Below are 16,893 nucleotides of genomic sequence, written 5' to 3'. Positions count from 1 at the left end.
GGGACCCAGGGGGAATCTCACCCACCTGTATGTCAGATAATAGAAACACAGACCTCGGTCCCAGCTGTGGATCTTGACGTGGTCCAGGACCTCCTGGAGAACACTGACTGAGACAGTTACCCACAGACGAGAGAGCCTTTGTCGAAGTCCAAAGCCCAGTGGAGAAGTTCTAGCACACCACTGGAGCAAAAAAAAAAATCCAAGATTGGACACTTGGAAGAGGTCAGTCAGTAAAGCCTGGAGGAGGTGACTGCTACTTCAGATGTGCAGGCAGCAGTGCAAGACATAAAGGAACATGAAAAACCAAGGAAGCATGATATCACAAAAGAAACACAATAATGCTCCAGTTAACCAACCCCAAAGGCGTGGAGATCTGTGATTTATCTGATAAAGAATTTCAAAACAGCCATTTTAAGGAGCTCCATGAGCTACAAGAAAACACAGAAAGACAATTCCATGAAATCAGAAAAACAACTCACAGACAACACGAGAAGTTCAACAAAGAGAGAAATCATAAAAAAGAACCAGACAAATTCTGGAGCTGAAGGATACAGAGAATGAAATGGAAAATGCAGTAGAGAGCATCAGTAGCAGAATGGATCGGGCAGAAGAAAAAGCCTGTGAAATAGAAGGCAGAACCTTCAAAATTATCCAATCAGAGGAGGATAGAGAATAAAGAATGAAAAAGAAGGAAGAAAATGTGAACTATGGGATATCTTTAGGAGAAGCAGTCTACAAATTATTAGAGTCCCAGGAGAAGAGAGGGAGAAGGGGCAAAAAGCGTTTTAAAGAAATAGTGTCTGAAAACTTTCCAAATCTGAGGAGAGATTTGTACCTCCTACTTATAAAGCTAATATATCACCCCAAAATTTCAATCCAGGGTGATCTTCTCCAAGACAAAATGTAGTAAAAACTATCTAAACTCAAAGACAGAGGGAATTTTTCAAAGCAGCAAGAGGAAAAAACTGTTCTCTCATACAAGGGAACTCCCATAAGGCTAGCAACAGATTTCTCAGCAGAAACTTTGCAGGCCAGGAGACAGTGGGATGATGTATTCTAGGTGCTGAAAGAAAAAACTGCCAACCAAGAGTGCTTTAGCTAGGAAAATTGTCCTTCAGAACTGAAGACAAGATGAAGACTTTCCCAGACAACAAAGCTGAAGGGGTTCTTCACCACTAGACCTGCCTTACAAGAAATGCCAAGAGGAGTTCTTCAAGCTGAAATGAAAGGATGCTAATTAATAATGTGAAAATATATAACACACTGGTACAGGTAAGTATATAATCTATTCGGAATACTCTGATACTGTAATATGGTGGTGTGTTAACCACCTAACTCTAGTATAAAGGTTAAAGGATGAAAGTGTTAAAAATAACTAGCTAAATACTTTATGATTATCATTACGAATACACAGTATAAAAGGAGTTAAATCGTGACATCAGAAACATTAAAGGAAGGGAATAAAGGGGTATAATTTTTGTATGCAGTCAAAGTTAAGTTGTCAGTGTGAAATAGACTATCATATCTATAAAATGTCTTATGGTAGCCACAAAGCAAAAATCTATGATAGACGCACAAAAGAGAAAGAGAAAGGAGTCAAAGCATTCCACCACGGAAGATCACCATTCACGAAGGAAGACATCCAGAGAGAAAGGTCGGGGGAACAGGGGACTACAGAAGAGCCAGAAAACAGTTAATAAAATGGGCTTACTTATCAAAACTTATTTAAATGGATTAAATTCTCCAGTTAAAAGTCAAAGTAGCTGAGTGGATTGAAAAAGAAGACCCAACTATATGCTGCCCAAAAGAGACTATAGGTTTTAGTACACACATAGGCTCAAAGTAAAGGGATGGAAAAAGATATTCCGTGTAAGTAGAGACCAAAAGAGAGGGAGGGTATCTATACTTTTATCAAAGTAGACTTTAATTCAAAAGCTGTAACAAGGAACAAAGGTCATTATATGATAAGGGGGTTAATTCATCAGGAAGATACAACAATTATAAATATATGTGCACCTGCCATCAGAGCAGGTAAATATATTAAGCAAATATCAATATCTGAGAGGAGAAATAGACAACAGCACAATAATAGCAGGAGATTTATACCCCACCCTCAACAATGAATATGCTCATCCAAACAGAAAATCAATAGGGAAACGTTGGACTTAAACTATACTTTCAACCAAATGGACCCAACAGCATACAGAACATTCCATCCAACAGCAGCAGAACATACATCCTTCCCAAGCATGCATGGAGCATTCTCCAGGATAAGTCATGAAGCAGGTTTTAATGAATTTAAGATTAAAATAATACCAAGTATCTTTTCTGATCACATTGAGATGAAACTGGAAATCAATTACAGTAGGAAAACTGGAAAAATCACAAATATATGGAAATTAAACAACACACTTCTAAACAACCCATGGATCAAAGAACTCAAAAGAGAGATCTAAGAATATTCTGAGGGACTTGCCTGGGGGCGCAGCAGTTAAGAATCTGCCTGCCAATGCAGGGGACACGGGTTCGAGCCCTGGTCTGGGAAGATCCCACAAGCTGCAGAGCACCTAAGCCTGTGAGCCACAACTACTGAACCTGTGCTCTAGAGCCCGCGTGCCACAACTACTGAAGCCTGTGTGCCTAGAGCCCGTGCTCCACAACAGGAGAAGCCACCGCAATGAGAAGCCCACACACTGCAATGAAGAGTAGCCCCCACTCACTGCAACTAGAGAAAGGCCACGCACAGCAATGAAGACCCAACACAGCCAAAAATAAATAAATAAATAATAAATTAATTTTAAAAAATAATAAAGATATTCTAAAACACACGAAAATGGAAAATACAAATACCAAAACTTATGGGATGCAGCAAAAGGAGTTTTAAGAAGGAAGTTTATAGATAAAAACACCTACATTAAGAAAAAAGAAAGATCTCAAACAACCTAACTTTATACCTCAGGAATTAGAGAACAAACTAAGCCCAAAGGTAGCAGTAGGAAGATGAGAGCAGCAATAAATAAAATAAAGAGCAGAAAAATATTAGAAAAACTTAGTGAGACTAAGAGCTGGTTTTTTGAAAAGATAAACAAAATTGACAGACTTTAGCTAGACTAAAAAGAAGAGAGAGAAGACTCAAGTACAGAATCAGAAATGAAAGGGGAAACTTTACAACTCATAACACAGAAAGACAAAGGTTCATAAGAGACGACTGTGAACAGGTGTATGCCAACAAATTGGATAACCTAAAAGAAATGCGTAAATTCCTAGAAACATACAGCCTAACAAAACTGAATCATAAAGAAATTGAAAATCTGAACAGACCAATAACTAACAAGGAGAGTGAGTCAGTAATCAAAAACCTCCCATAAGACAAAAGCCCAGGACCAGATGGTTTCACTGGTAAGTTCTACAGACATTTAAAGAAGAATTAGTACCATTCCTTCTCAAACTCTTTCCAAAAAATTGAAGAGGAGGGAACATTTCCAAACTCATTTTACTAGGCCAGCATTTCCTGATAACAAAGCCATACAAGGACACTACAGGAAAAGAAAACTACAGGCCAGTATGCCTGATGAATATAGACGCAGAGATTCTCAACACAGTACTAGCAAACTGAATTCAACAACGCAGTAAAAGGATCACAAACCATGATCAAGTGGGATCTATCCCTGGGGTGCAAGGATGGTTCAACATACCATAAATCGACAAATGTCATACACCAATTAATAGAATGAAAAATTAAAAATCACATGAATATCTTAATAGATGCAGAAAAAGCATTTGACAAAATTCAGTACTCATTCATGACAAAAACTTTCAAAAAAGTGTGTAGAAGGAACACATCCCAACACAATAAAGGCCATATATGACAACCCCCCCCGCCAGCTAACATCATATTCAACAGTGAAAGGCTGAAAGCTTTTTCTCTAAGATGAAGAACAAGGTAAGGGTACCCACTCTCACCACTCCTCTTCAACACAGTACTGGAAGTCCCAGCCAGAGCAATTAGAAAAGAAAAGAAGAAATAATGAACTATCACAAAGAGAAATTTAAAAAACAATCTCCTGTACGATTGCATCAAAAACAATAAAATGCCTAAGCATAAGTTTAACCAAGATGGTGAAAGATCTATACACAGAAAACTGTAAGACATTGATGAAAGATTGAAGAAGTATACACAGAAAACTATAAGACATTGATGAAAGATTGAAGAAGACACAAATAGAAAGATGTTTCATACTCATGGATTGGAATAATGAATATTTTTCAAATGTCCAAACTACCCAAAGCAATGTACAGATTCAGTGCAACCCCATCAAAATTCCAGTGGCATTTTTCATAGAAGAACAAACAATTCTAACATTTGTGTGGAATCACAAGAGACCCTGAATAGCCAAAACAATCTTGAGAAAGAAAAAGCTGGAGGCATCACACTTCCTGATTTTAAACTATATTACAAAGCTACAGTAATCAAAAAACAGTGTGGTATTGGCATAAAAACAGACACAGAGATCAGTGGAGCAGAACAGAGAGCCCAGCTATAAACCCACACTTACATGGTCAATTATTTTATGACAGAGGAGCCAAGAATATACAGTGGGGGAAGGACAGTCTCTTCAATAAATGATGTTCGGAAAACTGGACCCTTATCTTACACCATATACTTAGGTCACCTCAAAATCAATTAAAGACTTGAACCTAAGACCTGAAACCATAAGACTCCTGGAGGAAAACATAAAAGTTAAACTCCTTGACATTTGTCTTGGCAATGATTTTTTGTGTTTGGCAACAAAAGCAAAAGTAAACAAGTGGGACTACGTCAAACTAAAAAAGCACAGCAAAGGAAACCATCAGCCAAATGAAAAGGCAACCTACTGAATGGGGGAAGATATTTGCAAACCATTTATCTGATAAGCAGTTAATATGCAAAATATATGAAAAACTCATACAACTCAATAGCAGATAATCTGATTTTTAAAAATGGCAGAGGACTTGAATAGACACTTTTTCTGAAGAAGACATACAGATAGCCAACAGGTACATGAAAGAGCGCTCAACATCACTAGTTATCAGGAAAATGCGCATCAAAACCACAATGAGGGCTTCCCTGGTGGCGCAGTGGTTGAGAGTCCGCCTGCCGATGCAGGGGACACAGGTTCGTGCCCCGGTCCGGGAGGATCCCACACACCGTGGAGCGGCTGGGCCCATGAGCCATGGCCGCTGAGCCTGCGCGTCCAGAGCCTGTGCTCCGCAACGGGAGAGGCCACAACAGTGAGAGGCCCGCGTACTGCAAAAAAAAAAAAAAAAAAAAAAACCACAATGAGCCACCACCTCAAACTTGTTAGAATGGCTATCATCAAAAAGACAAGAAATAAAAAGGTTGGTGAGGGTGTGGAAAAAAGGGAGCCCTTGTGCACTGCTGGTGGGAATGTAAATTGGTGCAGCCACTGTGGAAAACAGTATGGAGGGTCCTAAAAAAATTTAAAAATAGAACTACCATTTGATCCAGCAGTCCCATTTCTGTGTATATATCCAAAGGAAATGGAAATAGGATCTCGAAGAGGTGTCTGCACTCCTGTGTTTATTGTAATATTATTCACAGTGGCTGAGACATGGAAACAACCTGAGTGTGCATCGGTGGTTGAGTGGATGGAGATGTGTGAGTATTCGGTGGACCATAATATAACTCAGCTGCGAGAAGGAGGGAACGCCTGCCGTTTGCAGCAGCGTGGATGGACCTTGAGGGCACGGTGCTGAGTGAAATAAGCCTCACAGAGGAAGACAGATACTGCATGGTATCACTTATATGTGGAATCTTTTCAAAAGCCCAACTCATTGTAAAGGAGAGCAGGAAGGTGGTTGCTGAGGGTGGGGAGCCTGGAGAGATTGATGAAAGGGTACATGCTGTCGTCGGTCCGATGACCAAGGGCTGAGGATCTAACGTGACATATGGTGACTGCATCATGTAACGGGACGTAGAAATTAGTGTTCTCACCCAGAAGAAGGTAAATCCGAGATGATGGACCGTGTCAATGACCTGGACGTGGGAAATCTTTCACGCTGTGCATGTACGTCCAGTCACCGCAGTGGACACAGCTAACCATTTTATAGGTCGGTCACGCCGCAATAAAGCTGAGAAGAATTTAAATTTAAAGAAATTTCAAGTTTGTTTAAATTTTATATTACTCTTATAATCAGAAAAAATATGTGAAGAGAACTCTCTTTTTTTTTAGTAGTTTTCAATTCTCTGACTACATGGGCATTGGTTTTCTGGAAAGGTGTAACAGCTGTCTCTGGAAAAGTGACAAAAGCCATGAACGTGCACGGCAAAGAAATGGACACTCATACCTGTTTATAAAGTTTTACATCATGTGTGGAAGAGTGGACCCCAGGTTAAGAGCTTCCTGTGAAGGGCTGCTAGCTGTGCTTTCTTTCACAGCCAGGATTCTCCGTTTGGCCCTTTCCCTCTTGTTTTCCAGCCAGTTTCAGTCTGGCTTATATTCTCATCATGTCATTGAAGTGCTCATTCTCATGTCACCAGCAGCCCTTTCCTGGTCATCGTACCACCTTGGCTTTTCTTTCTTTTACCCCAGTTTTAATATATTCATTCGTATCATAGTGTATGTATTATTGCAAACTGCCTTAAACCATTTCTGAAACAAGATATTGATTGACAGATACTTCCACTTGTGTCTCATTTCTCTAGTCATATTTATGCCAGCCTTTCTCCAGAGCTCCAAATTAATGTATGTGCTTACTGGCTATGCCAGGATGGGTATCTTACAAGCACCTGAAAACTAACACATCCACTACTGAGCTTACTGTTTACCACCTCCAGGCCTACCCTACCTGTAGTCCCTGTTATAGTAAAAGTACAGATCTTGTACCTTTAGATCTTATACCTAAAGATAGAGGTCTGTACTCCCAGAGATGCCAGCTCTCTACCAGGGTTGGTGCCTTCGCCTCTCCTCCCTTCCTCCCTCTCCACTGTGGCTGCCCTGGCTCATGTGCTCAGCTTCTTGTGCCTGAAAATTAAAACTCATGGCTCTGGTTGTGCTCTTTGAACTCTGGGATACAGGTACCCAGAAGAAAGTCAGAGTATACCGGACGGTCCGTGAGGCCACAGGATAAATATAGAGCATTTTCCTGGGATGTCGGTTTTCCCTGAAGACTGTGGGGTAGGGCAAGGAAGAGATTAGGTGTTAGGAGTAATTTGTAAAAAAAAAAAAAAAAAAAAAAAAACTTTGATATACACTGGCTTCCAAGATAAAGTCTAACCTCCTTAGCATGGCATAGAAGATCCCATATGATCTGGCCAGATGATGCACTCTGTGGTCTCCCAGACTCTGTAAACCCTTAGAATGAGAAGCAGCGGGAAGAGGTAGGGCACAGCTCAGTCCCAGTGGAGATGGATGCAGAATCTAGTCTGACGAGCCAAGAGCTGCCCACGGCCAGATGCTGAGCCAGCTCTTAAGGAGGAGTTAGATTAGAGCATGGTGGCATTGAACATAGAGATGTTATAGATGAGGAGCTCCCTGACAATCCAGCGGTTAGGACTTGGTGCTTTCACTGCCAAGGGCCTGGGTTCGATCCCTGGTTGGGGAGCTAAGATCCTGCAAGCCGCGAGGTGTGGCTTAAAAAAAATGGATGTTATGGACCAAAAAAACAAAGAATCTGAACAAATGTGCGATCTAAGCCCGCAGGTTTACTAGTCACTGTGGACCTTTGAACCCAGCAGCTGATACAAATAATATGGTTGTAAGACACTTAAAAATTAAGTAAAACCATTTATTGAGAACCTGGGGTCTGGGGGCCTTGTTTCTGCAGTAGGTTCTTTTAACATAGAGAAACAATGTTTTTGTTGACTTTTTATTTATTTATTTATTTTTTGCGGTACGCGGGCCTCTCACTGCTGGGGCCCCTCCCATTGCGGAGCACAGGCTCCGGACGCGCAGGCCCAGCGGCCATGGCCCACGGGCCCAGCCGCTCTGCGGCATGTGGGATCTTCCCGGACCGGGGCACAAACCCGTGTCCCCTGCATCGGCAGGCGAACTCCCAACCACTGTGCCACCAGGGAAGCCCTTTATTGAGTTTTATTACCGTTCTGAAAATAACAAAAGTAAAGACTTAGATGATATATTTTTAATAATTGTATCCCATTGGACGTGGTAAGCAGCACCCAGTAAATATTTATTGATTGAATAAGAGGCGAATAAGGTAGAACTATGTATAGAAAACAAACTTTTTTTAAGAAATAAAACTTCCTTTTTTTAAATCTTTAAATTTTAATTTTATATTGGAATTTAGTTGATTAACAATGTTGTGTTGGTTTCAGGCGTACAGCAAAGGGATTCAGTTATACATATACATGTATCCTTTTTCAAATTCTTTTCCCATCTTGGTTATTAAAAGAGTATTGAGCAGAGTTCCCTGTGCTATACAGTAGGTCGTTGTTGGTTATCTATTTTAAATATAGCCACGTGTACATGTCAGTCCCAAACTCCCAGTCTATCCCTCCCACCCACCCCCGTAACCATAAGTTCGTACTCTTTTAAGTCAGTGAGTCTGTTTCTGTTTTGAAAACAAACTTTTAAACCCTGCAAATAGTACACCAGTTTTTTGAGTATGTGTAAAATGTTTATATACATTGATCTCATCTTAGGATGCAAAAAAAAAAACTCCAAAAAGTATAAAATCTTGGTAACATGGAAGTTAAAAAATAGTCTCCTACTAAATAACAGTTGTATTGGAAAAGATTTAAAAGCACTGTTTGGAAAATTATATATATATCTTAGGAATGTGACTAAAACAATGGTCTGAGGAATCATAAGTCATTTGACTTAATATCTTAATAATTTGGATGTAACCATGACTGGGATTTGCTTCAAAACGAAATAGAGGGATGAGAGAAATTTTAAAGGAAATAACAAAGACCAAAGCAGAAATAAATTAGAAAACATAGAAATGATGGTGGTGATAGTTCTAAAAAAAAAAAAGCCACAGAAAGATATAAAAACTTAATGAGCTCTAGAAGTTGCTTCATAAAGCTTCACATGAAAATGCTGTAACACATAATGCTGATTGGAAAAACCAGGAATTGAGGGACCCGCTGGTGAGTAGTTCTTGCTTATTTCTTGCTCTCCAGTTATTGTGACCAGCTGAAAGTCTCAGAGAGCACCCACGTGCTTCAGCCCTTCCTCCCCAGCATCCTGGATGGCTTAATTCACCTGGCGGCTCAGTTCAGCTCAGAGGTCCTCAACCTGGTGATGGAAACCCTGTGCATCGTTTGTACGGTAGACCCAGAGTTCACAGCGAGCATGGAGAGCAAAATCTGCCCCTTCACCATCGCCATCTTCCTAAAGTACAGTAACGGTATGCGCGAGGCTGCGCGAGGCGGGTGGGGGGTGAGTGGGCGGGGATCGGTGAGCGCTTCCCTGGGTCTAATGGTCTTAGCATTTTAGAAGCAAAGAATGTGACTTTGAATTAGCGAGAGTAGGGTCGTGCTATAGATCAAGCAGCACTAAACAGCAGAGAACGTATGCCTGTAACTCTTGCTGTCTAGTAAGAACTGGGAAGAAAGATAACGAAGAAAGCTAACCGGCAAGACATGTAATCTGGGACTTTGACAGTAAAGTAAGGGAATTGAGCAACTAAATCAAAAGCTTCCTATGGCCTAGAACTATAACTAGAAAAGGAAAAGTGAAGAAGGAGATGCATGGAAAGGTTTACGAATAAGGTGTTCATTGCGTGTTTTTTATAGTAGCAAAAATTTGGAAACAGTAAGAGGTTAATTAATTATATCTATAAAATGGAATGCTGTGCAGCCGTTAATAATCAAACCTCAAAGGAATTGTTAAAGCCATGAGGAAGCGCTCACCTTGTAGTAAGTGAATAGATTGTTTTCCAAAATGCGTAGAATATAACTACAAGTTTTGGTTTTGCTTTAGAAAAGGATGTATGTGTGGATATGTATATAGAAAAATTACCAGAAGAAAATGCATCAAAATGTTAAGGGTAGTTATCTCTAGGTGGTGGAATTACAGGTGTATTTTTTCCTTTAATACTTTCCTGCATTTTAAGTTTTTCTGCAGTTAGTGTGTATTAGAAATATTGAGGACATTTGTATCTGAAGAGCGAGTATTGAAGCTTGGAAGGGGGTTGGTTGTGTAACGTGATGTCATACTGAACATTTTATTCAATTCGTTCCTTCACTTAAAAATGTGTCCTAAGGAGGGTTCCACACTGCACTCTTAGATAGTCCTTGTTCTCTCCGCCCGTCACATAGTATTTATTCCATAAATACCATCATCTATTTACCCATTCTGTTCATGGACCTCTGGGTTGTTTACAGTTTTTGTCTATTACGGACAACACTGCGGTGAACTTCTAACGTGTCTTAATGCCCTGCACACTGCATACGTTGTCTCATGCTAGGTAGGGGAGGGCTTTATATTTTTCTTACACAAAGCAGGTCAAGCTGAAGTTGCATTTCTTCACGAGCCCCTGCTTTTGGAAGGCTTTACCTTTTGCCCTCCGATGGCTTTGGGAGTTCTTGTGCGCGGTGACCACCCCCAGGAGATGTGCGTGGTCCTCGTCGACACGTGGGAACCTGGGAAGAGTCAGTGCTTGGGCAGTTTCTGAGACTGATGTCTTCTTAACAAAGTATCAGTGGGGGCGTTTTTTCCCCTTAAGCATTTGTTTTCATAATCAGTCCAAGTTTCACAAGAATACAGACATTAAAGATTTGTCCCAGAAAAAGAGGCAGGTTTTGTTTTAGGAATAGCTGTTGCTGACTCGTCCCTGACTTCGTGAGATCACACACATGCTGTCTCCCAGACAGCTAGCAGCTCTCCCTGCTTTTCAGGTTACTCCGGTGGCCCCAGCAGGTCCCGGGTCAGTGATGTGTAATCAAAGCAGAAGTTGTAAACATAAGGACACCAAGCGGGGAAAACCGCGGTGGGGTGGGGATGGCGGTGTGCTGAATTGGGCGATTGGGATTGACATGTATACACTGATGTGTATAAAATTGATGACTAATAAGAACCTGCAGTATAAAAAAACAAACAAACAAAAAACAACTAATACTAAACTTTCTTTGGGTTATTTGTATGGAAATATGTTAATATAAATGTTTCAGACGTTACATGAAATTTCTTAAAAAAAAACAACAAAGCAGAAGTTGTTCACTTCAGTTAGGGCCAACAACAGGCAGCATTAAGGCAGAAGCACACACAGACCGCCAGGCGGGGGGACTCATGTTGCCTTCTGCACTTCAGATCCTGTGGTCGCCTCGCTGGCTCAGGACATCTTCAAGGAGCTGTCCCAGATTGAAGCCTGCCAGGGCCCCATGCAGATGAGGCTGATTCCCACCCTGGTCAGCATCATGCAGGCACCAGCAGACAAGATCCCTGCGGGGCTCTGTGCGGTACGGCAGTCGTTACGGGGCCGGGGTGGGGATGAGAGCGTGAGCGAGCCCTGCACGAGCCCCCCGAGATCCCACCCCGCTGACGCCGACCACCAGCAGCGTGATGTGTTCATGGGGTGATGTTCCTGGGCTGCTTCACCCACGAGGACAGTGGGTGGTTCTCGAGGCTTTCAGAAGGGAGCTCTTGTTCCCAAGGTGCCCTCGGTGATTGGACAGTCCCGTGATGACACTGTCCCTGGCTGTCCAGTCAACCTCCGCCCCCGCCCACCCCCATGGCTTCTCACGTGATGAGCTGCCGCCAGGAGACTGAGAGTACCCTCTGCTGTCTTCCTCTTCCAGAAACGCGCCTTTCATTATGAGTGTCTCTGGGTTGGTGGGTGGGCTCCGCACAGTAAGGATCTTGTTGTTGGGCCCCCTCCGCCCACCCCAGAGGCAAGCCCGACTTCTCTCCTGCAGACGGCCATTGACATCCTGACCACGGTCGTGCGGAACACGAAGCCCCCCCTCTCCCAGCTGCTTATCTGCCAGGCTTTCCCTGCTGTGGCCCAGTGCACCCTCCACACGGATGACAACGCCACCATGCAGGTATCTCCGTGCAGGTATCACCACGCAGGTGTCTGAGCCGCGGTGCGTGTGCAGCAGGCTGAGAAGTTGGACACCATTTCCTGCCTTTGAGATAGAAACCCCTCAAATCCGTATTTACCCAGAGGACCCAGGAAGGGTTCCGACTGCTAAAACCAAGACGTTCTGTGCGTCTCAGAGGTGTGAGTGCCAGCCATCCTACTATCTGTGTCTGGGTGTTGCTGTGGCGGAAGAGATTATAGACGTACAGACTAATGAGGTCAGCAAAGGGACCGGCCTTTGGAGATCTGTAGGCAGCGTGGTTGGTGTGAGTCTGCTTTATTCTCACAGAGACCTGCAGTCCTCCCAGTTACTGCTGTGTCTTAGCTCTGTTTTCTCAGTACCAGAGGTAGAGCTTTACGGTTGAAACTCCGTTTGCGCGTCCATTCTCCCTTTGATGAGAAGCGCGCGTTTCTGAGCTAACCGATGCGGCACAGCAGAGACAGGGTGGTGCGCGCCTGTGTCTGCAACGGCGCGGCCCCAACTCCGGCGGGATGAGCCCCCCAGACCCTGCAGACGGAGGGCTTGTGTGCCCGCGGCTGACCTGGTCCCCTCCCTTGTCTCCCAGAATGGTGGTGAGTGCCTGCGGGCCTACGTGTCGGTGACGCTGGAGCAGGTGGCCCAGTGGCATGACGAGCAGGGCCACAATGGGCTGTGGTACGTGATGCAGGTGGTGAGCCAGCTCCTGGACCCCCGCACCTCTGAGTTCACTGCCGCCTTCGTGGGCCGCCTCGTGTCCACCCTCATCTCCAAGGCGGGGCGGGAGCTGGGGGAGAACCTGGACCAGATTCTCCGTGCCATTCTCAGCAAGATGCAGCAGGCGGAGACGCTCAGCGTCATGCAGGTAGGACGGCCCCAGCCCCAGAGACGCTGGCGAGGGAACTGCCACGCTGCCCTCTGTTTCCTGCCTGGCTGCCTGAGTCCCTGAAGCAGGTGTCCTCCTGTCCCACCAGTCCCTGATCATGGTGTTCGCCCACCTGGTGCACACCCAGCTGGAGCCCCTCCTGGAGTTCCTGTGCAGCCTCCCGGGGCCCACCGGCAAGCCTGCCCTGGAGTTCGTGATGGCCGAGTGGACCAGCCGCCAGCACCTCTTCTACGGGCAGTACGAGGGCAAAGTCAGGTGGGGCCGCGTCCTCCTCCTCTGGGCCTTCCGCCTCTTCCCCTGACTTGAGCTACCCAGCTGCCCGTTGCGTTCCTTTTCCCTCTGTTTCTTTCTGGCTAAACTGTATATTCAAGTAGCTGCCCTCTTGAAATTCCCAGAAGATAGTCGTCGCAGGTAGAGTGTGTGTTTTTGATCTCTGCTGGCTAGAGACCCTCCCCTGCCCGCACCTTCACGCAGCTGAAGGAAGCCCTGCTGGCGGCTTCCTCTTCTTCACAAACCCAGCTTTCTGACTTTCTGTCCACGGCGTCTCGTCACCCCACACTCCCTCTGGTGCGGACGTCGTCGTGCTGCTCACCCGCTCCGGCTTTGTTCAAGGACAGCTCTCATCCGACCGTCCGTAGGAACACGAGATCCCCTTTTCAGCCAGACTCTCTTCTGTGCCCTAATTAGTTGTGAAAGCACTTGCACGCTCCAAGTGTCGGGACGTAACTGCCTGTCTCCTTGGGGTGCACTCCGAGGGGGCAGCTGATCGGCCCTCTCTGGCTCTTCCTCGCCAGCTCTGTGGCGCTGTGTAAGCTGCTCCAGCACGGCATCAACGCGGATGACAAGCGGCTGCAGGACATCCGCGTGAAGGGGGAGGAGATCCACAGCCTGGACGAGGGCACCCGCACCCGCTCCAAGTCGGCCAAGAGTGGGTGACGCTGCTCCCCTCATACACACGCACTGCCACCCCCACCCCCACCCCCACCCCCGGGGCTCAGGACACCTGGGCTGGGAGGCAGTTAAGACATGGTTGTTAGCGATGGGTTTGATGAGAAGCGGCAGAAAACCCCAGGTGAACAGTGGAGCAGAGCGTGGGTCCTGCTGCTGCTGCAAGTGGACAAGAGTCCCAGGTACAGGGATCCCCAGCATCCAGCTTCATTCTGGGCCTTGGATACCCACTTCTAGTGTCTTTGTGTCTGATTGCCTTTGGCCCATGACTCTGGTGATGTGTGGGCAGAGCGCATAGCTGCCTTCTTTTTTTTTTTTTTAATTTACCATCTTAACCCTTTTTTTTTTAATTTATTTTTTCTGCATTGGGTCTTCGTTGCTGCACGCAGGCTTTCTCTGGTTGCGGGGTGCACGGGCTTCTCACTGCGGTGGCTTCTCTTGTTGCGGAGCGCAGGCTCAGCAGTTGTGGCTCGCGGGCTCTAGAGTGCAGGCTTAGTAGTTGTGCCTCACAGGCTTAGTCGCTCCGTGGCATGCGGGATCCTCCCGGACCGGGGCTCGCACCCGTGTCCCCTGCATCGGCAGGCAGACTCTCAACCACTGCGCCACCAGGGAAGCCCTGGAGCTGCCTTCTTTAACTGCAGGTTTGCGCTCACCTGTGCTGTTTCTCAAACTGCAAGTCCCAGGGCCCTGAGTGCTCCACCCTGTGCAGGTCGCTGGTTTGCAGGCTTTTTTACTGGCAAAGCCTGTCTCCTTTGGTCCCTGAAATCTCTCATCTCTCCTGACTTGTAAACTCCTGTAGCGTGGCGCAGAACGAAGCTATTTAATTTTCCGTTGTGCCTCAGGGCTGGGTGCGGGCTGGGCAGTGGAGTGGGGCGGGGGGGTGGCGCACTGCCTCGCGGGGCAGCGGCCCAGGGACAGTGGGACGTGGAGCCTCCTCCTCCTTCCAGACCCTGAGCGCTGGACCAGCGTCCCCCTGCTGGTCAAGATCCTGAAGCTGATCATCAGCGAGCTGTCCAGCGTCACGGAGGCCAACGCCGCGCGCCAGGCCGCCCCCGCAGAGTGGAGCCAAGGTGCCCGCCCTCCCTGGAGGCTGGGTTGGCAGCCAGGCCCCGGGCTCGCAGATCGCTGGCTGGCTGTCAGAGTCCCCGACGGCCCAGGCTGATCTCCAGGGTCTGCCTGCAGCACCTTGGGGGTGGCCAGGAGGCCAGCGCTTCCGGCCCCAATTGTTCCACAGAGCCTCTCGGCCTGTTCTCTCCCCACCGGCACGCTTAGTTTTCCCAGTCGGACTTGGTGAGGGGATCTGGCCTGGTCCTCTGCCACGGGCCCGCGGGGCTTCTGTGTCCCGGCCGGTCTGGGTGTGGGAGGGGGACGCGTGCGCGTGCTGCAGCTGCTTCTCGGCCCCGTGCAGATGACTCCAGCGACATGTGGGACGACCAGGAGGAGGACGACGACGACGAGGAGGACGGCCTGGCGGGCCAGCTCTTGTCCGATATTCTTGCCACGAGTAAATACGGTGAGCATCGAGGCCAGCCCCGCGCACGCCGGCACCAAGAGCGGGGCGCCCAGGGAATGTCCCGTGGGCTTGTGTACCCCTTGACCTCAGCCGTGTGGGTGCTGCCTGCCCCCCGGGGCCTGTGCGCCCTGACCCTCCCTGGCTTGGTGTCTCTCCAGAGGAGGATTACTACGAGGATGATGAGGAAGACGACCCTGATGCCCTGAAGGACCCTCTCTATCAGGTCGATCTGCAGGTGAGGGTGTCCAGAGACGGTGTCTCGCCAGCAGCCGCGGCTCAGCACCATTGCGGCTCGGCCTCGTCTCGCCCGGTGGGCAGCGCTGGGGGAGGGCGGGGACTCTGCACCCAGGGGCTTCCTGCCCCTGCCCCGTGCTGGAATCCAGCTTCCTGGGGCTGTGTCCTAGCGGTGGATTGCAAGGTGTGGTCTTGGGAAATCCCTGTGGAATTCAGTCTCTGGGTTGAACCTTCCCTAGAGCCAAGAACGGGCAAGCATCCCTGGGGCACTGGCACTAGTGTGAAGGCCAGTGGTTCCCGCCCTCAGGGACGCCTCCCTCCTCGTTCCTCCAGGCGTACCTCACGGACTTCCTCTGCCAGTTTGCTCAGCAGCCCTGCTACGTGGTGTTCTCAGGCCACCTCAACGACCACGAGAGGCGGGTTCTGCAGACCATTGGCATCTGAGACGGTCCTCGGTCCTCCTCCCGCCCCGACGCACACCGTTCTGCGGCCCTCACTGGCCTTGAGATGCACTTTCTTCTCAGCCGGGAGCGGCCTCTGCAGAGTGACACTGACAGTACAGACCAGGCTCACCAGTGCCATCACCTAGGAATGCTGGAACAAAGGACATTTCCCAAAGTACCCTGAAGAAGCCCGTCTCTGGAACCTTTTTGTCCCCAGCTGTGTCCACCTCTGCTCCTAGAGTCCTCTGCTGGCCGGGCCAGAAACAGTGCCCAGAAGGGTTTTACGTGTTCGTGGATTATTTGGCCTCGCCTGAGGAGCACCGGAAGTCACGACCGTTCAGATTCTAAAGTGGACCTGTTTCCTTTCGCAGGACAGCTGACGTGTTCAGATAGGAATACCCTCGGGAGACAGTGGTGTTTTCTGCCCCTACCGCAGACGTGCTGGGTCTCTTAGGAGCGAGGGGAAGCAGCGCCAGGGACCCCTGTTCCTCCTGCGGCACTGAGACTCCCCGTCGAAGGAGGTCATATTGGTTTTGCCTCGTTGCATGACAGCCCCTCCCCGACGCTGTTCCTCTGTATACGTGCGCGCACGGGATAAGCCAGACACGTGGCAATTTGTTTTTCCTTTTTTAGAAAAAAAAAAAAAAAAAATGGAAAAACAGATTTTTTTAAAAAGTCCACCTGACCCAACCATATTTAACATGCCTCTCACACACATCCCCACACAGTCTGATATTCAGAGGCTCCCCCTCTCCCTCAGGAATTCTCTAAGATGGGTAAGTTGTAGCCCTCAAATTTGCAATGTGTATTTTTCTAGGAGAGTAAAGTAATCTTTACAAATGAA

General features: G+C 47.1%; 1 protein-coding gene and 1 long non-coding RNA gene across 3 annotated transcripts in view; both read left to right on the top strand.

Moving 5' to 3' along the window:
* The window catches only part of IPO9 (importin 9), a 46,151-nt gene extending 29,258 nt beyond the window's left edge, over positions 1–16,893 (top strand). For both annotated transcript variants that reach the window (XM_022561964.2, XM_022561963.3), the window contains 10 exons: positions 9,146–9,372; positions 11,277–11,425; positions 11,882–12,010; positions 12,615–12,890; positions 13,000–13,166; positions 13,706–13,839; positions 14,807–14,929; positions 15,268–15,372; positions 15,531–15,607; positions 15,940–16,893. In XM_022561964.2, coding sequence (XP_022417672.2) covers positions 9,146–9,372; positions 11,277–11,425; positions 11,882–12,010; positions 12,615–12,890; positions 13,000–13,166; positions 13,706–13,839; positions 14,807–14,929; positions 15,268–15,372; positions 15,531–15,607; positions 15,940–16,050 — 1,498 coding nt within the window. In that variant the 3' untranslated portion in view covers positions 16,051–16,893. The remainder of the gene's footprint in view (positions 1–9,145; positions 9,373–11,276; positions 11,426–11,881; positions 12,011–12,614; positions 12,891–12,999; positions 13,167–13,705; positions 13,840–14,806; positions 14,930–15,267; positions 15,373–15,530; positions 15,608–15,939) is intronic.
* Positions 1,279–7,258, top strand: LOC149750401 (uncharacterized). Its single transcript, XR_016391353.1, has 2 exons — positions 1,279–6,111; positions 6,234–7,258. It is a non-coding gene; the product is annotated as an uncharacterized LOC149750401 (long non-coding RNA).

This window comes from Delphinapterus leucas, chromosome 1, assembly GCF_059928025.1.
Source record: "Delphinapterus leucas isolate spDelLeu-1000000601 "Yukka" chromosome 1, BTC_Dleu_Yukka2, whole genome shotgun sequence".
NCBI classification, from domain to species: domain Eukaryota; kingdom Metazoa; phylum Chordata; class Mammalia; order Artiodactyla; family Monodontidae; genus Delphinapterus; species Delphinapterus leucas.
Note: the sequence above shows the minus strand (reverse complement) of the source record. Positions and strands in the feature narration are given on the sequence as shown.